Raw genomic sequence first — 23,712 nt, forward strand, 5'->3', positions numbered from 1 at the left:
CTGTGAAATGACAGGCTTAAACTACTTCAAAGGCAAAAGCAGGAGGTAGGAGTAAAGAGTCATATTATGTAAGGTTATTATGTAAATATAATTATGTAGGCATTACAAATGAAAAATTGGAATTGGTATTTTTAGATTGAACTCTCAGGTGGTTAAAGAATACATTACTGGTAACCTCCTTTCAATTCTGTGAAATGAAAATACTGAGAAGGGTTCTCTTCTAATTGGCTACCCTACATATGCATTTTAAACTTGCATTTCCAATCATCTTCACCTTAACTATGCAAAATAAACTGATCATGACCAAGAAAATGGCTACTCAACAAGAAACTCACCCTTTCCAACAGACTCATTTCTTGAAATTCTGGACTGGTGTTGGATAACCGCTGTAAAGTATGTGTCAGATCATATGTTGTTGAAAAGTAAAACCCATCCATGCTCAAGACGTGGTTTATCATTGAAAGGAAGGTCTTGTTGTCCTGTAACTGGGGATAGGGATGAATGAAACAAGATGGTAAAGGGCTCTCATTATGTCTAAAGAAGAATGTTTCAGGAGGAGAAAGGAACAGTTAAACAAATTTTTATTTTAAGACACTCAGTCTACAAGTGAATCAATATTTTTGTGGGATTAAATTACAGAATGGGAGTGTGCAAAAAAAAGGGGAGAGAAAGAAGACAAAAGGAAATAGGTGATGATCAAATCAAAGGTAAACAGTGAAGGAACAATAACTCCCGTAACCTCTCAGGAAGAAGAGAGTCTATAAACGAACAAGAGAGGAGGCAAAGGGAGGGACTGAAATGGGGGAAAGAAAAAGGAAAATCTTGTTTCGGTAGTGAGAAGGTGTACCTCTGATGAGGGTTTCCATGGGGAAAGAGACAGAGATCCTATAAAGGAAGATGGGGACCTTACAATGGGTATAATCTGCAGTGATCTATTAGTCAGAAAGATCACTCACCCACCTAAGAAGAGGGGGCATCAGAGCTCCTAGGGGCAACTGACACCCAGAAGAATGAGAGGACACCCAGCTAGAGAGCAGATTTCATGGCAAATGGGAAAAGGTGGGGGGACGGGGAGAGAATTAGCATGGACAGGGCAAAGGGTAATAATGATCAATACAATCAGGAACGTAGAAAAATTCCTACCACGGGCAAAGTTCTCTTGAAACCTTCAGGATAAAGCACAATATAAAAAGAGGGTGAAGAGGGGAAATGAACATAGAAACTATAAGAAGAAACCCAAAACTGGTACTTTAGAAGTTTTAATTCCATGAAGAACATGGAGACTGAAGAAAGACTAAGTGAGTATAAGGACCATGAATCAAAGAAAAATAAAAGCCTAGAATAGATAAAAAGGTAAGATAAATAAGAGAGTGAACAAGGATAAATCCTTTTAAGAAAAAGGTACAGAAAATTATATTTAAAAAACAATGATCAAAACAAGTTGAGGGGGAGGAGAAGAAGGGAGATTTTACTTTATTATTTAAACGAGAAGGAAAAAGAGGGGACGAATCAATAACTAAATGAAAGGAAGAAATACAAAGGAACTAATAAGTAAAACTCCAGAACAATACAGGAGGGGAAGGGAGGTGTTGAGGAAGAGGGGAAGAGAGCCACTGGGGACAAGGTTGCCTTAAAGTAGATTAAACCAAAATACCTGAAGAGACAAAGTATTGACCTTACAGAGGAAGAGGAAGAAAAGATCCTAATTCAGAAAAAAAAATAGTATTAGAGATACTTGAAAGAAAATATAAATCTAACTCTCATAATGTGAATAAATTAAGTATAATCAAACCCAAAAAAGTGACAGAGAAGAAAACAAAATGTTACAGTTTGTTGCCTAAAAGAAACACATGAAAAAAGCAAAACATACACAGAACAAAAATGAGAGGCCAGGATAAAATTTACTACACATCAAGTGAATCCAGAAAGCAGGAGTTACAATCATGCTATCAGACAGAGAAAAAACCAACATTTGCAGCATAAAAAGAGAAAAACAAGGTGTACAAAATTCATTGTTCCTTCTTCGTCTATATGCTTAAATTGGTCATCTAGCTGGAAGTGACTAAAGTATGTGGTCCAAGATGTGAATCTCAATCTAGCTCTTGCCAAACTGCTAATGTTTTTTTGCCAAGTACATTTGCTAAATAATGCAACTTTCCTCCAGTTTTTATTTTCTATAAGTTTTCAAACATTACTTTTGGAGGTATGCATTTAGTTGGATTTCTGGTATATTTATTCTATCGATGTACTTTCCTATTTTTTGCCCAGTATAAGAGTTTTAATAATAACCATTCTGAAAAATCAAGTTTTAAAGTCAGAGTGCGACACTACCTTAACCTGCCCTCCCACCCCCCAGTTTTTCCATAGCAATTTTATCTAATTCTATGAAGAAACTTGTTGGTATTTGGACTGGCATTATAGTAAATGTCAGTTAATTTGGGAAACATTGCTATTTTTACTACATTAATCTAACCTATCTACAAACACTAAATGACTCCCTAAGCATTTAGATATTTCAGTCATTCTAGCTGGTAAAATATTATTGTCTTAGATGTTTCATTTAAAATAATTAATAAGTTAATAGTATATTTAAGGACCCTATAATTTCCTAAATGACATATTAAAAATCAAAAGGCACCTAGACTTTAATGATCATGTTGGTTATGGCAAGACCTCACAAATTTGTATGCCAAAAAAGAAACTATTATATGATGTCTTGAGAATAATGGAAATTAAGCATTATTGAGCAGTCATATGAACACAGGCCTTTTGTTCTTTTAAAATGTGCTTCTCATGAAAGTCTTCCCTTCCAAGAGCCATCTCCCCAGTAAGACTGTGAGCTCCTTGAGGGAAGGAACTGAGTCAGCGCTTCTAACTAACCCCAGCACTGATCACAGAGCTGTGCACACAGTGAGCATATAATAAATGCTCTTTTATTCATTCAAGTCCTAAATTTAGAACATAGATTAAAAAATCTGAGATTGATATTTAAAATATGAAAATAAGAAGGTCTCAAGGCCCAATGTTGAAAGTCTAATGAAGGGAAAGGGTTTTATAACAGCAACTTAACCCGCCTGGGCTGTATGGGCTGTAATTAGTAAGATATTGCTGTCTTACTCATTCTTAAACTTTGGTCATTTAGAGAAAGCCACAAGTAAGATTATTTAGAAGCAAAACAAAGATATCTTCAACTCATCCAATTTTTTCACTGTCAATGAAATAGTACTGATTTTTTTTTTAAAAAAGCTAAAAAAAAGTTTGGAAATTTATCCTATTAAAAACTAAGGTTTTTTTTTTTTAGGAGTGATTTTTCTTTTAAAAAAGACAGTAACTAAAAACAAGAAAAAGCTCTGTAATCTTAGTTCAAAAAAAATGTGATTTAGTTTACAGTAGTTGTAAAACTATGGATATTACATAAAATTAAATCTGGGATGAAGATGATCAGCAAACAACTACATAGCATTTTGTTATCCTTCATGGTTAAATGAATGAGTGTACGAATGTAAAAGCTATTGTGAAACAAATGTGTGGCACAAAAGTAGTACAATAAAATTAGTCTCTTGTAAACAATCTTAAAAATGCCCAAAGACCAAATATTTTAAACTGAACTTTAGGGAATGCTCGATAATTAGATTAAAAAGTCTTGGAAATTGTTTCTCACTGATTTTCCTACTTCCCCAGTCTTCAAAAAAAAAAAAAGGATAGAAATGTTTTTTATTAACAGGCTCCTACCTGAATATCAGTTAAGTGCAGCATAGTCTTCTTATAGGAAAGGATATCAAAATCTGTTGCTTTCCATATTACATGATTGAAAAATTCGCCTATTTTTTTCTTTTTGGTAATTACAATGAGATAACTACCTACAAAAGCAAAGACACATGAGCTATTCAAAAAGCAATGCCAAGCCATACAAAAACATCTTAGGAATTCTATGTTTATGAACATCTGAGAGACAGTATAGTAGAGTGAACGGGCAGAGGTGGCCCCGATAGCTGCCAGCTGTGAGATACTGGGTAAGTCACTTCTCCTCCAACTACTGGACCCAATAAATTCTCTACGTTACAGAACAGGTACCACCTGTTCTGCATTGACAGTTTCCTTACCAGTAGTTCTGTATCTTGATGAAACAATGGGCTAAACATCCCTCCTCCCCAAAAACAACCCAAAACATGAACTATCCATTTTGTCCATTTAAATGTCAAATGAAAGGTCACAGTCCCCCTCGAAAGAGAGCACAACATGCAGTAACCTAAGCAGACTATTATTTGGAAAGGAGAGACAAGGAAATCTGTCCCTTCCTTCAGCGCAGGGCACAGAGGACGAACGGCCACTTATTTCATGCAATTTGCTGCCCAGGGCACACAGGTTTGTTTGCGACATGGCTTAAGACATAAGAAGGACCCATGACTCCATCTCGATGATCCAATACCTCTGTAGCAAGATAGCCAACAGCCCATGTGCCCTCATGCTGACCCTTTCCTACAGAGTTTTCACAATAGTGGGTAAAGGTGTTAGAGCTTGTGGACCATGCTGTGTGTCCCCTGGCTAGGATTTTCCATCTGAGCTAGGTACAAGTTCAGGTGGAATGGAAAGTCTGGGTGGAAGGAAGAAGGGTTTGATCTCTCTTTCAATGGGAGATACATTATTGTATATCTGGAATGGGTTAAAAAGATAAATCCAACGGGCACCTAGGTGGCACAGTGAGTAGAACACCGGCCCTGGAGTCAGGAGGACCAGAGTTCAAATCCGACCTCAGACATTTGACACATTTACTAGCTGTATGACCTTGGGCAAGTCACTTAACCCCAATTGCCCTGCCTTCCCTCCTCCAAAAAAAAGAAAAAAATCCAAGTTACCAAGACTAACTAGGTGCAGCAGCCCCCAGTGTGAACATGAAAACTGTAGGAAGTTACAAAGAGGGGACAGAGTTGGGAAAGCCCCTATGACCTCTAATCAAACCCTTATTCTCTGTACCCATTCCACTACTATAAATCTTTTTTTTTCAATTTAAATTGAGAAAAAAAATATCTTGGGATTCACTAAGAATTTGAAGTTCACAGCCTAAGAATTCCAAAATTCCTGATTCAAATTAAAATCCCAAAGAAAATGTTTTAAAGGCATAAATCTTATATATGGCATTACTTTCAGGCATCAGCCTCAAAGTACAGTGATCACAAACTGCTAATCTAATATAGCAAATTACTACCCAAGACCCATACAAAAATGCAGATTACCTTATAATCTACTAGCAGCAACTTCTATTAATCCTCTCACTTGTACAATCCAGCTAATTTTTCTTACCTGCTACCAGTCGGATTGTGCCCAAGATACCAAATATTGTTCTTGTAACAGCTGATGGAGGAACATCTTTCTTCACTAGAAGGAAGGAGGAGAATCAATCAACAAGCTTTTATTAGGTATTCACTGTATTAAGTGCTAGGATTACAAAGAAAGATAAACCAAAGTAGAAACAGAAGACACATCTCCCTACTTCTTTTAGAAGAGTGAGACGTTCATGGGTGTAGAACACTGCAAATATTTTCAGACTGTTTTAAAATCTTGACTGGTTTTCCTGATTTTTCCTCCTCTTCCTCTTTTTCTTTTAAAAAATTCTTTGTTATATAGGATGGCTCTCAGAGAAGAAAGCAAAGGAATAGCGAGATATAGTAAGGCAATATACAAAAGACAACAATAACATTTATTTGAAAAAAAAAGAAACCAAAAGGCAAAACCAGTCCCTACCCTCAAGATGCTTACATGTAAAAAAACAAGTATCCACATGCCACATACAAAGATGGAGGGTCATTTTGGAGGGGAAGGCCCTAGAAGCTGGTGGAACTGGGAAAAGCCTCCTGCAGGTGGAGTCTGAGCTGCATGTTGAAGGAAGTCAGGGATTCTGAGAAGTAGAAGTAAAGAAGAGTACCCTAGGCATGGGGGCCAGCAGTGCAAAGCCATGGAGATGGGAGATAGTGTAGTGTGTAAAGAACAGCAAGTGGACCGTAGTGTGTGCGGAAGGGAGCAATGTTTAAGAAAACTGACAAGGTCAGAAGGGGCTGGACTGTATCAAGGGGACTCATTTCTGATCTCAGAGATCACAAGAGCCACTAGAGTTTACTGAGTAAAGAAGGGAGAACCATGGCCAGGCCCATACTTTAGGAAAACCACTCTGACAGTGAGGATTGAGACTCTAGGCAGAATGATCAATGAGAATGCCAACAAAAGACAATATTTAAACATCTGGAATTCAGATTTAGTTTGGTTTCAAATTAGTTTAATTAAATCATCATCATTAAATTAAAATGGCCCCATTTGGGTCAGCTACCAAAGGAAAGTTAATTCCACCAGCCTAGAAGAAAGTGCCAACCATAAGAATTCTTCAGTTGATTTTTGGTAATTTGTGGGCCACTTCCACACCAGCTTTATTCATCGGCTTTGCCAAAAGCTACTAGCCAGCAGCAACTGGAAAACAGATGGGAGTGAGGCTTGCACCTTAATCTCACCATGCAAATGATGTAGTACTCATGGCCAAACCTGCCTGAGCTTAAAACTGACCCCAGGAACTTGGACTCCAGATTCTTATCAGAATCCAAGTCACAGGCACAGGATTACGTGGGTTCAAAAAGAAAGTCCTCACCACAGGCATGCAGGGAAATCATGGAATTAAGCCTGCTGAACTATTTTCAGTTCCGGGCACACTTTAAGTCTGGGAGTGTCCATCAGATGACAAGGACAGTTCTAAAAGGTCTCATGACTTTCCACCTGACAAGGGAAGCTGCAAATGGGGAGATTTAAGTTTGATAATAAAGAAAAAGTTTCCAGACAACTATTTAAAACTAGAACAGAATGCCTTGGAAAACTGTGGTTCCCTCTCACGGGAAGTCTCCACCAAGCAAAAGTGGATGAGCACTTGTGGGATGTTCTGTAGGAGTGTTTTTGGTGCTGAGACAGGCTGGACTAATTGGTCTCTGAGGCCCCTCCCAGCTATGAGACTGTGATAATAAAAGATTGTGGTCTTCAACAAACATTTCCATTTGCTGATGCTCTTCATGATGTGAGAAGGGATTCTGGAAGAAAATGTTAAGCGCTAATGACATTGTTTTTATATTAGATATAAAATGCACAGATAGATGCACACCTGTATCGTGTAGCAATTCCTCAATGTGGAAATAAACTTAATTTCCTCTATTTTTTCCTAAGATTCTTCTAAGCCCTCTTATTCTGAGGATACTCCATACATCCAGCATATAGGTTCCGTTAATAGAGCAAAAGGTGCTCAGAGGCCCAATTAGTTTGGAAAGCACCATTTAATGATCTCATTTCTGTATACACATTTAAGCTTTTCGCCTCCAAGTTTTGTATTACAAAGCTTAATTTGTTAACAAATTCATAGTTTGATACAGAATCTTCTTTTTGCATTCTGCTCTCTATACAGAAATGCTTTTTTAATGTCTAAGTTCATAATAATTTTTTAAATTGTTAACAATAATTCTAGTTAATCTACTAATAAAATATTTAGTACATTTAACACCTAGAAAAGAAAAGCAAGTTCATCTCTTAGATACAAGATTGAAATATTCACAGAGAAGTAAGCCTGGCTACACAACAGTTTGTCGACATCGATGTGGCATCCGTGAGAAGGATACGAATTTTCATTTACTAACCTCATCATCAGTGGTCCTATATAATCATAAAAATGTTCAAATAAACAAAAACATGCTAAAATCCTATCAGCTAATGCTTTATAAATTACACTGGAGGAATGGTTGTCAATTACAACAATTTTCCTCATATAAGCACAGAAACAATTATATTTTTAAAAGATCAACTCAATAAAAGAAACAATCTGAAATTCTTCTCAACAATATTTTTCTTTTAGATACTATACTAAAATTATCTAAATACAAATATGTCTAAATATAAAAACATATATATAAAAATATAAGGCATCTTTAGAAAGCCATCCTTACGCAATTCAAAACTGTTTGGAATTTTCCTGACTGTAACATTTTAAGCAGCCTCCCCTCCCTGCTCTCCACATACCTGTGAGGGTCACCTCTGTGGAGACACGATCAATGGCAAGCACGTCATCCACTCTATCATCACAAGGCTCTACATAAAATTTTTCGGGGGTCACGTGCCTGAGAAGAAATTAAGAGCCAATAAGGAAAAAGAACTCATTTTAAAGTGTTTTAAGTTCTTTCCCACCACTTCACAGTTAATAAGAGCTTCTTTATTCATGGTGTCATTTTTCCAATGTCTTAATGAAGATTTACAATTTGCTGCAGCTTTCTTTCAATTATTTAAAACAATCAGGAAGTACCAAGGTTTTAATCATCTCCTGAAAAGGTACTGATTTACTTCAGACCTGAGCCCCTTAATGTCCAACCTGATTTAGTACCAGAACCATTAGTAGAGAAGTTTTAACAGAATATTTCCTTAAAAGGTCACTGTAATTTTTTAAAAGCATCAAGTGAAATTAGCTTAATATAGGATCCATTTTCTTGGGTAACTCAAGTGAACTCAATCTTGCTGTTCTTGAGTTGTTTTCACTTGTTTCTGACTCTTTGTGACCTTATATGAGCATTTCTTGACAAAGACACTGCAGTAGTTTGCCATTTCCTTCTCCAGCTCATTTTACAGATGAAGAAACTAAGGCAAACAGGGTTAAATGACTTGCCCAGGGATACACAGCAAGTAAGTGTCTGAGATCATATTTGAACTGAGGAAAATGAGTCTTCTTGACCCCAGGCTTGGCACTTTATCAACTGTACCACCTAGCTGCTACCTATACGACCCTGGGCAAGTCATTTAACCCTGTTTGCCTCAGTTTCCTCATCTGTAAAATGAGCTGGAAAAGGAAATGGAAAGCCACTTTAGTATCTATTTGCCAAGAAAATGCCAAATGGCATCATGAAGAGTTGGACACAAGCAAACAGCAACTCAATCTACTTGCATGCAAACCATACCTGCATTCAACAAATATGTATTGGCTGGAGAATACTAGGAGTCCCTGAATTGTGTTAGACACTGCATGAAGATACACAGAAGAACAGAGAATGTCCCTGCTCAGATGGTGATTTATACATATTGGGGCATCCAACTCAAACAGAATGAAGGCCTGAAGGCCACATACTGACTTGAGAAAACCACAAATTGACATTAACTATATTGTATTGTATTTTTTTTATTTTGTTAAACATTTCCCAATTACATTCTAATCTGATTCCTGCAGTACTCAGTTCTGTTAGCCCCCTGCAGGCAGGTGAGTTTGATACCTCGGATTTACAGGCTAGGACAGCCAAGACATTTGCACAAATATGTTTAATGCAGTACAATGGGAAAGAGGCACTGATAAGAAGTGCTTCCAAGAAGAGGTTACTCCAGCTATAAAAGATGAGAAGCCTTCAAAGGAGGCTAGAATTGGATTTTGACAGATGATTTAAAATTGGACAGGGGGTGAGAGAGGTAACTGTGAACAAGATCACTGTGATGGGAAACTTCTGGACATGTCATGATGGGTTCTGAATCCCAGGTGAAAGAGTGAGGCTTTCCAGCCATGTGACCATTTCACCTAACCCTTCCAAGCCTCAATTTTTCATCTGTAAGATGAGGAGGTAGGTCTCTGTGATGTCCGAGGTTCCTTCCAGGTTTAGCAACATATGATTTTTGTTCACGGTAGTTCGAAGGTTTCTGAGCAGGAGTAAGGTGAGGAAGGTCAGAAAGCAGGTGGCAGAGAGTGGCATCATCAGAGCTACACTTTAAGCAGTTTAACGTGGGAGCAGGAAGACCAGTTGGGAGTCTACTGCAGGAATTAGTATACTGCCAAGCACATCTCTAGACTCTTCAACATCGTTCAATGTACGGTCGGCACACTGACGATCCACGATTGTGTCAGTGTGGCATCTCCTTCAAATGACATGTATTAAAACATCTACAATGGGGGAGGTTAGTCTTCGAGAGCTGTTTCAGGCTCAGAGAGGTTAATTCACTTGCAGAACATATTCTGTGTAAGTATAAATTGCACTGATTCAGCCAATCACACCAGGCATTACACACAGCACCATATAAGAGAGAGTGAGGCAATAATCCAAATAACACTGCCTCAAAAAGCTCACAAAGTAAGAACACACACTAAAAAAACCAGGAAATTTGGGGAGCAAGCAGTGTCTCCAAACCTTCTATGGTTGTCACTCTTCCACATTTTAAAGTACCTTTGATATGAGACTTAGCCCTCCCCGCCCCCCACAAACATCAAAATAACTTAGACATTTCAAGACAGTCTGTAATGGTAGCAGATATAACAAACATCTTGCCGTGTTACTCCAGGAAAAGCAATGTGGGGGAGCTTTCAGACTGCGATTCGTACTTTGCTGCCTATCACTGCACAATTTGTCTCTTTAAATGGCTCCAATTTGTTGTGTGAATCAACGTCTTGTTTTGTACACATCTGCACACTTCTCCACCTACAATTCCCTGACAGCAAGGACTGCAGCAATTTTATCTTTGAACCCCAACAGCTAGCATGGTAGCTTCCATATAATATAGGTGTTCAATAAAATGTTTGTTCAAACAAAATGAATAGAACAAAACCCCTCCGAACACTGCAGAGTTACTTGAATGTTAAAGTCACTCTCATTTGTCCCGATATAAACAAACACACGTAAGTAGAATCCACAGGAGCCCTCCGCTCTGGCTCCAATCCACCTCATTTCACATCTCCTACATTCTGGAAAAAATGCAACAAGCCTAGGTCAGCTCAGCTTTTCTATTCTGGATGCTCATTTCCTGACCCTTGCATTCACCTACGCTGTCTCCAAGACTGAAATGTAATCCCGCCCAGGTGTGCCTTTAAGGAGCCTTATCTTCCTTCTCAAGTGATGTGGCTCCTACCTCCCAAGTTAAGTTTTCCCCATGCCCTATACCTATTCTCAAATTGCTTGAACTTACTTTTCTGTGCACATGTGTATCCTTTTAGCAGAATATAAACTCTTTAAGGAGAGGGATTATTTCTTTTTTTTTCTTTATATCTCTAGCTCCTATAAAAATTCCCAGTGCACATTAGGTTTTAGTAAGTGCATGATAAATAGAAAAACAAAAACAAGTTACACATGTTTTGTACAAAAAAATACTGCTGCTTCCAGCCAACAAGAATTATCAGTTAATAATGGCTAACATTTATTCCGCGCCTATTCTATGCCAAGTGCTTTACAAATATTATCTCATCTGATTCTCAAAACAACCCTGCTGGGTAGGTACTAATATTATTCCCATTTTATAGATAGAGGAAATGAGGCAAATAGAGGTTAAGCGACTTGCCCAGGGTCACACAACTAGGAAGCGTCTGAGGCCAAATTTGAACTCATGTCTTCCTGACTCCAGGTCCAGTATTCTATCCATCGGCCACCTGGCTCTGCTCAATTGTAGTGGTCTAATGGGAAAAAGGCTTGCATATAAGAGCCGGGTAAATAAGGTTCTAGTCTCTCAATCTATAATTAACCTCTTGTGGGACCTTGAGGCCCAATTGATTAATCTCTGACCCTGAGCTTCCATATCTACAAAAATAGGAATAAAAATTCCTATTTACTCCACAGAGTTCTTGTGAGGATTAATGAGAAAAGATGTAAAATTGTTTTACAAAGAATGAAGGGCTAAGCAAGTATGATATATTTTTTATTGTTATTAATAAAATGATGTCCTTTATTTCACACATTAAACATAAGCCACCAAAGTATGTGAAAAGACTCTACTAGAGGAACTAGAAAGAAGTTATTTAATTCAAAAGAGAACCATGGTCTCTAATTATCAGTTTAAAAATGCAATTAGGTATTTCAAATTTTTTTTTTTGTCATTTGTACATTCTCAAGCTGGTTTTAATTAACTTCTCAGAGCCTCAGACCGCTCAAAGACTTCTCAGTGGAGGGCATTCCCACACTGACAAAATTCCTTTTAACATAAAATAATTCTTCAAAACAAAATGACAAAACTTTAGTATATCATCTTCCCTTATAAAACACACAAGCAGCTTTTAGAAATATTTTTAAAATTTTATATAAAAAGTCAGTCAAAATTCAATTCCATAACCATTTATTATTTAGTCCCTTCTATGTGTTACTAAATGAGACCCACAATCAACCACGCATTAACCTTGTGCCAGGCCCTGGGCTTAGCGCTGGGGATACAATCCCTACTCAAATGAGCTTACGCTAATGGAAGATAAGTACATACATAAACGTATACAGCATAAACATAAAATGAATAAATGCAAATATTGACAAGTTCAACACAAGGGAAGGCACTAGCAGTTGGAAAGCCTTCATGAAGAAGATGGCAGTTGAGGGGAGCTTAACAGAAGTTAAGTTCTGTCTTAAAGGAAGAATGGGATAGGATGCATGCCATTGCAGAGGTAAGAAGGGAGGGCACAACATGCATGTGGGACAGCCAGTGCAAGGCACAGAGACCACAGTGAGGAGCAAAGAGAGGACCATTGGGCTAGTGTGGGAAGGAGTGCAATGTCTCACGGCACCAGAAAGGTAGGTTGGGTCCAGATTGTGAAGGGTGTTAAAAACGAAACTGGAGGTCCTAAACAAGATTCATAATCACTCAAGAGTTTGCCCTTACTCCCCACAGAGGAAAAGCTGGATGAATAAAGAATGTCTACTGCCTGGACTATTACATGTAGTTGGGTCAGTATATGTATATTAGAGTGACACTGCTACGGACAGTAAGCTGAGTCCAGAACGGAGCAGGAGGAGGAGCACAGGCTGGACTGCCTTTGTGAAACTGCACAATGTGTGTAAAGACCGCAGATTTATCCCCGAAATGTGGGCCCTTCTTGTGACACCCATATTCTGTTTTATGGCTAGGAGTCATGTGGCACATCCTACATTCTCCAAAGAACTCGAGTTGAGGGTCAACCCCAAGGGCAAAGAAGTTCACGGTGGGGATGAGCAGAGCAGAAATACTACAAATGAGGAATTATGCAAACATGGTTACAAAGGAAGTCCTCAGTGAAGTAAATGGTCAGGAGAAAAGATGGGCAGGTACAAACTAAGAACAAGACAGAGCACAGTCATGTTTATTACTATGTTTCAGGCATGGGTAGATGGGTAGCCCATATTTGCCCACGTCTTCACACTACAGCAAGAAGATCCCCAGCATGTTGGGTGAAGCCCCTGTTACAAGTTTACGGTAGCCTAGAGTAGGATGGACAGCAATCTGATCACTGAAGTGAATGCCCAAATCAACAATATCACACAGTTCCACAGAATCACTGTGATGTGTCCAAGGCCCAGGCTAAGTGCCAAGGCCACAAAGAAAAAAGTGAAAAACAGTCCATCTCTGCCCTCAAAGAGTTTACAGTTCTGCATAGCCAAGACAAATGGACAATACATATTCTGATCAAAAAACACGGTTAATAATGATTAATAGAAACATCATAGTTTATTATAAAAAGTATAAAACACTTTAATGCTAAAATCAATATTAACATATCATCAGGTAGGTAGGAAGAGTCTCAAATGTGGAGATATACACATACTTTTTTACCATAACATTTATCCTGAACAACCTACAAATTTAGGTAACTGAGCTTTAGGTAGAACCAAAGATTTAGAATATTAAAATTCCATTGAAAGAATGTTATTCTCTGTCACACACACAAAATTAATCTGATGTATCACTTATGAGTTCTTATGAATCACTTTTGTTTAAATAACTATAACCTGATGATATTATTATGAACCACTTCTGTATAACTATACAATGAATCCTCCTTTTAAGTAGTATGAACAGAGAAATTAATTTTCCAGATAAACGAAGTATCCCTCTAAATGCCAAAACATTTCATCAGTTTTGATGGAAATGTCTCTAAATATTTTATGTTCTTGCCTTCTTCAACCACACATACAGAACACATCACCAGCTTGTTCTTGCATTCCCTTTTCGAACAGCCACGATCGTACCAGACTGTAATAAGGCGGTACCCTCAGGGTTAGCCAGTGACTGCCAGGCTTCGTGAGTTTGCTACTTCCTTCCACTAATGTCGGTTACCACTTCACACTGCTGTAGGTGGACACTGATGGCTCTCACAGGTCACTTTATAACTAAGTGAGGAGCACAGAAACCAATTAAACTAAGCAAGGATGTAGGCTCCATGATGCCTCCTAGACCTTTGTCCTTCACTTTCAGGTTCTTTGCTGTGTTTCTGAGAGATGAATACAGTTCAACATGGGCTGTGCTCCTGTTACCCTTTGCAAAGATTATTCAAAATAACCAGAAACCTATTTTCTAATATACTTCTGGATAAAGACTAGCACGGCAGGCTCGATACAGTGCTTGAAGCAGGATGTTATGTCTCCTTCCAGAAGTCTGAACTCTGCTGGCTGCTTACATGCAAGAGCATCTAAGCTCTTAACTTAATATGTTATTGGCATTTAAAGTTGACTAACTGGAAACTATACTTTCTTATAAAAACAAGCACTAGGTTACTTAGCATAATTGCTGCATTCCAAAGTTCACCCATAAAGTAAATCTCTGAAAGGTGAATCCTACATCTTATTTTCATTATAAATAAAAATCATACAGGGCTATGTTTCCAAAGTGGGAGAAAATCCCCTAACAAACTTGTTCTGGCAAAGCTCCCCCCAGGAGCGATGTGTTTTCTCCTCGTAGCTGAAGCCTGCACCTCTAACTTCCTTTGGGCAACATTCTCCTGCCTGTAGGATCTCCTCCTAGGCACTGGCCACCCTCTAAAGCCTTTCTCTTTCCCTCTGTCAGATAACAGGAATTACTCTTATCCCTCAGTACCTCCAGCTCCATCCTCACAGCAATCTATTGGCTCTTTCTCCCATGCACAACACTTGTAAGTGTCTAGCAGAGCTAGGATGCCCATTACACTTTCCTCACAGATGTGAGGGAGATTCTTTCTCTCCATTCCAGAAAATCACACTGGTTGGCTACCCCTATAAATTCTGCTTAGCAGCCTGGAATCATGGAATTTACCTAGCTAGCTTTACAAACGCCATCTAATACTTGTCTCAGATGATATCACACTAGGAAATTTAAGGGGAATATATTTATTACAGAAGAAAAGACAGTTAAGAAGTCCCAAGTTTTTATGCCCAAAGGGCTATAAAAATGTGCATACCCTTTGACCCAGCAATACCACTTCTAGGGCTGTATCCCAAAGAGATCACACAAGTGGGAAAGGGACTCATATGTACAAAAATATTTATAGCAGTTCTTTTTGTGGTCGCAAAGAATTGGAAATCAAGGGGATGCCCATCAATTGGGGAATGGCTGAGCAAGTTGTGGTATAGGAATGTAATGGAATACAATTGTGCTATAAGAAATGGGGAAGATACGGACTTCATAATAACCTGGAAAGGCCTGATATGATGCTGAGTGCGGGGAACAGAACCAGGAGAACATTGTACACAACCACAGATGTACTGATTCTGTGATGACTAACTTCAATAGACTTGGCTCTTCTCAGCAATACAAGGTTCAAAGGCAGCCCCAAGGACTCATTATGGAAAGAGCTATCTGCAGCCAGAGAAAAAACTATGGAGTCTGAATGCAGATTGAGGCAAACTATTTGCTCTCTTTTTTTTTGGTTTTGTTTCTTCTTTCTCATGATTCCTTCCGTTGGTCATAATTCTTCTTTACAACTTGACTTCTTCATATTAATGTTGTTACATTGTGGTGAATTTTCTCAAACCAGACTCACTGGAAAGTGGGATTCAAATAAAGATGCTGGAATTTTTCCAAGGAAACATCTGAACTAAGTTGCTCCATGTAGGTGGCTCTGATTGCTCCGCCAACCCCCCCCCCCCATACTATTCCATTTTTTCTAAAGGAAGGTCTCAACCTTAGTTTTGTTTTTGGGCGTCACTAATCCTCTCAGATAAGGTGGTAGAGGGTGGGAGCGGGGGAGGAAGAATTACAGAGAATGATAAAAATCTTTTCATTGAAGACAACAGTTTAAAACAAGACTTGAAATTGTAGGTAGCTAGGGCAATGGAGAGAAATAGAACCATATTTCCTAATCTCATCAGAACTGCCAAATTTTATACTAACTGTAATATTTTATGTGTTCTTCCACAAAAATATGAGTTAACATGATATCAAATCCCAGCTATAGTTTGTGGACCAGCATTATTTTCACTTTAGAAACACAAACTGAAGACTTAACAAGTAGTTCCAAGACACGTATACAAAAATATTTGGTCAACGGGGATGTTGAACTGCATGCTCAGTGTCCTAGGCAACTTTATTGAATAATTCTCTTTCATATTATAAGAATAAAGTCCTTTGAGAAGTGGAGGGAATGAAATATTTTAAATACTTTCAGATATAGCTGATGTATTAGTTGGTTTTATTGAACATTTTTTTTTTCTTTAAGAAAATCTTTATTACAAGAAAAGACCTGCTGGATAGGGGACAGGGAAGGATATATCTAGAAATCAAAGTGATATGAAAAACAAAGGCATCAGTAAAAAATAAAGATCCTTTATAATATACTATCATATTTCCACAAGATGCTATCAGTACCATAATTTTTCATAAAGATCAAGACAAAAAATACCATCAAAAGAAATTGTATTAAGTCACCGAAAAGCTAATGATAGTAATAGCCTACCCAATTTTTCTCCTTTGCCTGACCTAAACAAGCCACCAGTTAAGAGGGCTAGTGCATCCAACTCTGTGAGAGTTTACAACAAACCTTCTGAGAATTTTTTATTTCCTTTTATTAAATTTCATTATTTGGGGCTGAGGGCTGTTTCTCCTGGATATTTGGCTGATAAAGCCTGTCTCCTGTTAATATTGCCCTCTCCTGGTTAAAACTTGACTCATGAAATGATAGCAATAAGGGAAGATTTGTTTAACATTTCTGAAATAAGAATGAAAAAGAAAGGAAGAAGGGAATATGACATCAAAAAAAAATTTTAAACCTTTCAAGAAGAGGGTTAAGCTACTTGATTTGTGGAAGGATCCTCCTGTATCTGACCCTTTGGTTATCTTTGTGACACTTAAATCTCCCTCTGTTAGCTCATTGTGAATTCTTTAAATGTATACATTTTTGCAAACTCAGTGTTTAAATCTGTAACTTAGTTTGTTAATAACTAAATAGGTCCAATTCAGTTTGTTTAACTCTAATGACATTTGAAGAAGCATAAGTTTGTAACTCTGTTTGACTAGACCTATGTGACCTTTATGGCTTAAGAGGTCATAAAGATTGCTATATGTCAAAAATGATTTCTTTGTCTGACATCATTTTTCTCCATAAAAGTTTTTTCCAAACCCCAATATTGATTCAGGATGCATAAGCATAATGAAGCCTAGGCTTTGACCCCTGGAATTTCTTCACTGTGATAAAAGTTATCTGAAAGCAGTTGCCTATTTCATGAAGTCAGTGGGAAATATTTTTCCTATATCTGGTTGAAGAAAACAAAGGCAGTAGGTACCAAGTACTAGCTGTCTAAACTTAACAGAAGGTCTTGATCTTTCTTTCAAGAAAGGATTCAAAAACTGATTCAGAATTCTAGCTTCTCTTGAAGAATTTTTGTTATGAATTTATTTCAGAACACTATAAAATCACTTATGTGCTGTGGGTTAAGTCATGTCCAACTCTTCATGATTACATTTGGTGTTTTTTTGGCAGTGGAGTAGTTCATCATTTTCTTCTTCAGCTCATTTGACAGATAAAGAAACTGAAGCAAACAGGGTTAAGTGACTTCCCAGGGTCAAACAGCTAGTAAGTGTCAGAGGCTGGATTTGACCTCAGGTCTTCCTGACTTCAGGCCAGGTGCTCTATCCACTGCACCACCTAGCTGCCCTTCACTTATACGATTAACAACTTTCCTACACTGATCTTTAGAAAAGCATTTTGAATGAATGAACAAAGCATTTATGACGTGCTTACTATATACAAAGCACTGTGTTAAACACTGGGGATATAAATAGAAGAGTAAGACAGCCCCTGCTCTCAAGGAGCTCACATTCTAATGGGAAAGACAACACATGGAAGGTTTGAGTTTTGAATCTGATGGAAAGGTCAATGGTCCCTAGGGGGCAGCAGCAAAGCAGATGTTAATTAATGACTTTTCTTTAATGTAATTTCCACTGACAAAATAATATCACTTTCTGATATTGAGCCACTGATAGCACCAAGGACTTTGGTGGCAGGAACTTTCTTTTCTGGGTCTCCAGTGGCTTTCCTAAAGAAGCAGTTGCCAGGCAGCACCTTCAAAGGATGATGGCTGGAGGCACTGGGCTGGGAACATTGCTATTCTAAAGGCTCTTAGGCCCGGGTTCCTAGGGATACCTCCATCAGGGTCTAAAGGGAGACTGCGATCCAAGTGGTGGAGGTGGTGGTTTGACCCGCTACACAGATGCCGCTTCCTTTCCCTCCCTGTGGGTGCCCTACCAGGCTGACTTGTCTGTCCTGTGGGTGGTAGCTGGTTGGCAGCTGGTAGAGATCACTGGCCCTTTCTCTGTGGGGAGAGACTATCTCTGATTATCTTCAAATGGTACTAAAGATTAAATTATTTTGTTTTGCTTTTGAGGGTCATTGTCCAGAAATGGTCAAAAAATTACAAGGAATACAAAAAGTGAGGTTATAGTAAAACATTTGGGATATTGCAAAGAAACTAAAATATTTTATTGCCCAACAGCAGATGTAGTAATTCCCATTTTGCAAGTTGTTCCATAAGAGCAAACAAATTTCCAATCCCGTCACTTTACAGATAAGGAAACTGAGGCCCAGAGAAATGACTTACTCAAGGATACAAATAACTAAGAGGGTCAGAATTTGAATCCAGACCCTCTTGTTCCAAATCCATTTCTTTTTGCACCATACCATGTTGTCCCCTCTTTTAGCTGCTAATTGCTAATCCTTGAGCAAAGAAAGCCATCTATTTCATTTCAATCCAAATGCTGAGCATTATTTTTATGTAGGACATGCTTCTCATAATTGGTAATAGCATCAACCTCAAAATAGATATTTTCTGCTGTGCACTTATATTCTCATTTATTTCAGGCAGCCCTGTGACAAGTGCCCTCTTCACGATTCAGCAAAGCCATGAGGATTCTATATTATCACTTATTACCTATATCTAGTCTACATATTACATTTTTATGTAAGTCATAGAGAAAAAAAAACTTAACGAGAAAAGTTTACTCAAAAGCCTTTGAAGCATGAAGAGCTAAATAAATGTCTCAACTATCAATTCTATATAATAAACAATCATAAGAAAAAGTGCTTCAAACTACGACTACTACTACTACTACTACTACTACTACGAAAAGTGCTGATGCCATTATTACAGAAGTTTCCCCTCAAACTTATTAAATTAGCATGAAGGATAAAAGCCAGAAATAGCCAATGTAAGAAGGTCTGCAGGAAGAAGATAATCACTGGCTGTGAAATTTGTATGTGAAAAGTTACTAAAGTGGTCATACCCTTTGACTTTAAAATCTCACTACTAGATAGATATCTCAAGAGGTCAAAGACAGAAAGAAAGGTTTCGAAATATTCATGACAGCAAATAAATTGGGACACACACTGCTTGGGGAGTGACTAAACAAAATGCAGAATATCTAAGGAATAATAAATAAGAAAGAAGAGGAATTCAGAGAAACACAAGATCTCATCATAGAAAAGGAAAGTAGAATCAGGAGAATAAAATACCCAATGACTACAGTAACAACTAGAATTCTAAAGACACCAGAAGCCAATCTTGGTGCCAAAGGCTAGCTGATGAAACACATCCTTCCTTTATCTAAGAAGTGAGGGGACAGGGTGTGGAATGGCACGTACAGACTCAGATGAAATCACTATGTCAACTGTTCTTTCTTAAGTTTTATTTTGTTGCAGGGGAAAGTCCCATAGGGCTCAGGATACAGGGGGCTGCTGGCCCTGGTCCTTCCACGGGCCAGCCTCGACAGAGTTGGGGAAGAGGACAGGAAGATGCCTCGTGGTTCCAAGGGCTGTTGGTGCTGGCCTTTTTGGTAGTCTCACATTGTTGCATATACACATGCCAAAATGAATGATGTTAGTGGTGCAGTAAACAGTAAGACCTCTTGGATCCCTAGGCTTTAAAGGATGGGAAGGATTTGAATAGGAGAGGGAAAGGCAGTTCTTGTTCAAGAGAATGACCTGAGCAAAGGCTGGTAGTCCAGAATGAACACGTCCCACTGGAGGTGCAATGAAGAGACTAGTCTGGCTCCAGGCAAGGATGTGATGAGAAGGTACAATTAATGAGAAGTGGTACTGCACAGGAGAAAGAGAGCAAGCTGGTCTTGCCTTTGATACCTCCTGGGTGACCCTAACCTTTTCAGAGTCCCAGGCAGCTCTCTATACATGAGTGGCAGAGAAGACACAGCTCTGCATTAGGAAAGGAAACTCCCTCCGGTGGGTCAGTTGACATTAAGTGCTTCAGTGCACCAGGCACTCTGCTAAGTAATGGAGATCCTTACGCTAATGAAATCTGAGAGTCAAGTTTTAAAAAGTTATGGTTCAGTAGAAGAAGAGAGACTGTGGAGAACTCCTTAACGCAAGGCTCCTAATTTTGAGTTTTCGCTGATGTGCAGTGAAGCCATTCAAAGATTCATAGAGGCAAGTAAAAAGACAAAAAATCAGTGAATGTGATGAGAGAGGCAGGAAAAATGAAAGATTAGAAGACCAGCCACTGCATAGAGAAGGGGCAATGAAGAGGGAGAGACTTAAAAATCATCATGAAAATGACTGACCAGAAATCAGGGGAGGGGGTACGTTGTGGAACGGAAAGAGAGAGCTGGATGTGAGTCTCAGCTCTACCACTAACTACCTAACTGCATGAATTTGATCAAGTCACTTCAATCTCTGGGCCTCAGTTTCCTCTTCTGTAAATATGGGCAGGTTAAGTGGCACCATACTGCATAGAGTTCTAGGAAGACTCATCTTCCTGAGTTTAAATCTGGCCTTGGCCACTTCCTAGCCATGTGACCCTGGGCAAGTCACTTAATCCTGTTTGCCTCAGTTTCCTTATCTGTCAAGTGAGCTGGAGAAGGAAATGGCAAACCACTCCAGTATCTTTCCAAAGAAAACCCCAAAAGGTTCACTCATGAAGAGTGAAACAGGACTGGACAAGAACAACAAAACCGAAAGGAGTGGATGAGACTAACTTCAACATCCATTTTAGCTCTTTTTTAAAAAGAACAGCCAAGAGGTCACAAGCTCAAGATTAGAGAAGGATTTGTCAGTGGTGCCAAAGATGGAAATAAGAAAGTTATTATGGAGACCTGGTTTAAGAAAGAAAGTAAATTCAATTTTGAGTATTATGCTTATTGTTACTACCATTTTTAATACAGCAAGTAGTTAAACAATTCTTTCAGGATGGCAAAGAGCTTGACATATCTCATTTGACATGCAGGGACCTCAAGTTCATTGATCACTTTGACACAAGTTCTTTAAGAAAAGGTTTCCACAGGAAATACTTCCTATGATCTTTTTTTGCTAATCTGGATACATTTTACTTTTTAGCAATACAGTTATAGGATGAATTTATAAGTGAATACAATTTCCATGAACAGAATGTTACTTAAAATGCTACCCAGCTTGATATTTAAACAATAGTGCTGTTATAAAAAATAAAACAAAAATTATCCTTTAAATTATCTACTTTGTAAATTCAGATTTTAGATAGGGGTCTATCCTTAATATAATCTCTTACATGTATAAACATTTATTTTTGCAAACCATCATGTTTATGCTCCAATTCCACTGGCTATTTATGGTTCAGAGGGCCAGATTTACTTCTAGGATGCCTCACTCAATAAGGGAAGATTAATGCTGTACTTCCAGAGAGTCTATGAAAGAAGGCATTATGGGCAAAGTGAAAAAAAGCAGAGGACCTAATAGTCAAAATAATTTGATGAAAGAAAAACTTGTCCACAAAGTAAACACAGTAATGTAGTTAAGGGGTTGGAGGGGGATTAGGGAGAATATATATATAGTAACCTATTAAGCAGACAAAAAAAATTTTTTAGAAAGAAGTTCATTTAATAAAACAGATAAAACAGAGTGACTTTTGTTGAGTACGGGACTTTAAAAAAAAAAACCACGAAAAGTATTTATGGTCTCCTCTGACAAAAAAAAGAAAAAACAACCAACCAACAGCCAAAGCAACAGCTTCTACCACTCAAAGGCCAAATGCCCTTGTCCTTTTTTTATTCCTTTCCCTGATGCCAAACACTTAAGCTATGGATGAGACTTATTGAAAACGACTGCATTTCACAGTCCCTCCATCCGCTTTAAATCAATGCCACTCAACGATGATTTAATGGAATCTGTAGTTTAGCGGGAGTTTATAAGGGAAAAAGCTTCCACGAGGCTTAAATACTTTTGAGAGGTGGTATTATTTGACATCCACTCTCTTATCCCTCAGTAATGATCATCATCCGAAACAATGACATTTCCTACGTGCAACTAGGTCGTAGTCAAAGAATAAGCTTAAACTCATTCAACCACCAAAGGGCTCACCTTTCAGATAAGGAAATACGTGAGAAGCCAAGGTGGAAGGAAAAAAAGGCATAGTCAGTTTTAAGGCCGTAGTGGGAACAAAACAGAAGTGATACAAAGCTCAGAAAATGTATCATTCACATCACAGCCACAATGTTGCAGAAGACTCAATAAACCCCACACCTGATTTTCAGCTCCCAACTTTACCTGTATAAGACAGTGCTGAGAAGCTCTCCCCCATCCTGCCCACCCTAGAGGGCCAGCACACCTTATCTCTGATAAGTGATATTGACAATTCCATGCCAGCTTCCCAAGCACATCCGTGTGTGTCTGTCTATCTTGTGTTGCAGGCACCCAATCGACATGGCTAAGAAAATTCCAAATATCTCGGAGGCAACTTATTAAGAAGATATTCAAATACCGGCCTCAAAGTATGTGAAAGGTCAGGAAATTATGGATTGTTCCTTCTGGTGTTTTTGGTGAGGCAGGCCAAGGAGTTTTGTAAAGCCAAGGAATACAGAAGAACTTAATTTTCCATTCTTTTTTCCCTGAGGGATCATTAATGTGTCTTGTCCTGTAAACGCAATAAAAACCTAAGATAAAAGTATCAAAAAAACCCCTCATGACCAAAAATCATGGACAAAGGAACAAGAACAAGACGTTTATTTATAGCAGCACAAGCCAGGAATTTACAGAAGTCACTGACCAAGTGGCCGGGTGACCCCGGGCCTTAGTGTCCTTCTCTGTACCATGACAGGTATGGACTGGATGGCCCCTGGGTGACTCGCAGCTCTGGGGAACGTATTAGGCCTAAGGGCTGGGAGTCAGGGGATCCAGGTGCCAGGTGTGCCACTGACGCTCTGCCTGCCCCGGCCTCAGTTTCTTCCAGTAGAATGATGGATTTTCTGGCCGAGCTGGATGCACCGGTGCTGGCCCATGCAGATGGGAGGGTGGACGGCCAACCACACCGGGACCTGCTGGCCTGCCCTCTCGGAAGTGAGTCTGGAGAATGCTCCGCAGCATCAAAATCAACCCATTTAAACAACGACGTTGCACAGCCCGGAGTCAGACCCCCTGCACTGGGGTTCCTGGCCTCACCCAGGCCGTGCCCAGGGAGCCCCTGACGTTCCCGGGGGCTTGTTTTTAAGGGACCGTTTGCAAACTCGGATATGAATCAAAAGTCACTTTTTCTTCCTCTGGAATGAAGCAGA

At 38.8% G+C, this 23,712-nt stretch overlaps 1 protein-coding gene across 1 annotated transcript in view; it reads right to left on the minus strand.

Annotated features, from left to right (window-relative positions):
• Window positions 1-23,712, minus strand: part of SACM1L (SAC1 like phosphatidylinositide phosphatase) — a 51,438-nt gene that overhangs the window by 26,736 nt on the left and 990 nt on the right. Inside the window, exons 2-5 of the mRNA XM_036759769.1 lie at window positions 8,041-8,138; window positions 5,302-5,376; window positions 3,733-3,860; window positions 336-485 (exon numbers count right to left, since the gene is read on the minus strand). Coding sequence (XP_036615664.1) covers window positions 336-485; window positions 3,733-3,860; window positions 5,302-5,376; window positions 8,041-8,138 — 451 coding nt within the window. The remainder of the gene's footprint in view (window positions 1-335; window positions 486-3,732; window positions 3,861-5,301; window positions 5,377-8,040; window positions 8,139-23,712) is intronic.

The sequence above is a fragment of the Trichosurus vulpecula genome, chromosome 5 (genome assembly GCF_011100635.1).
Source record: "Trichosurus vulpecula isolate mTriVul1 chromosome 5, mTriVul1.pri, whole genome shotgun sequence".
NCBI lineage: Eukaryota > Metazoa > Chordata > Mammalia > Diprotodontia > Phalangeridae > Trichosurus > Trichosurus vulpecula.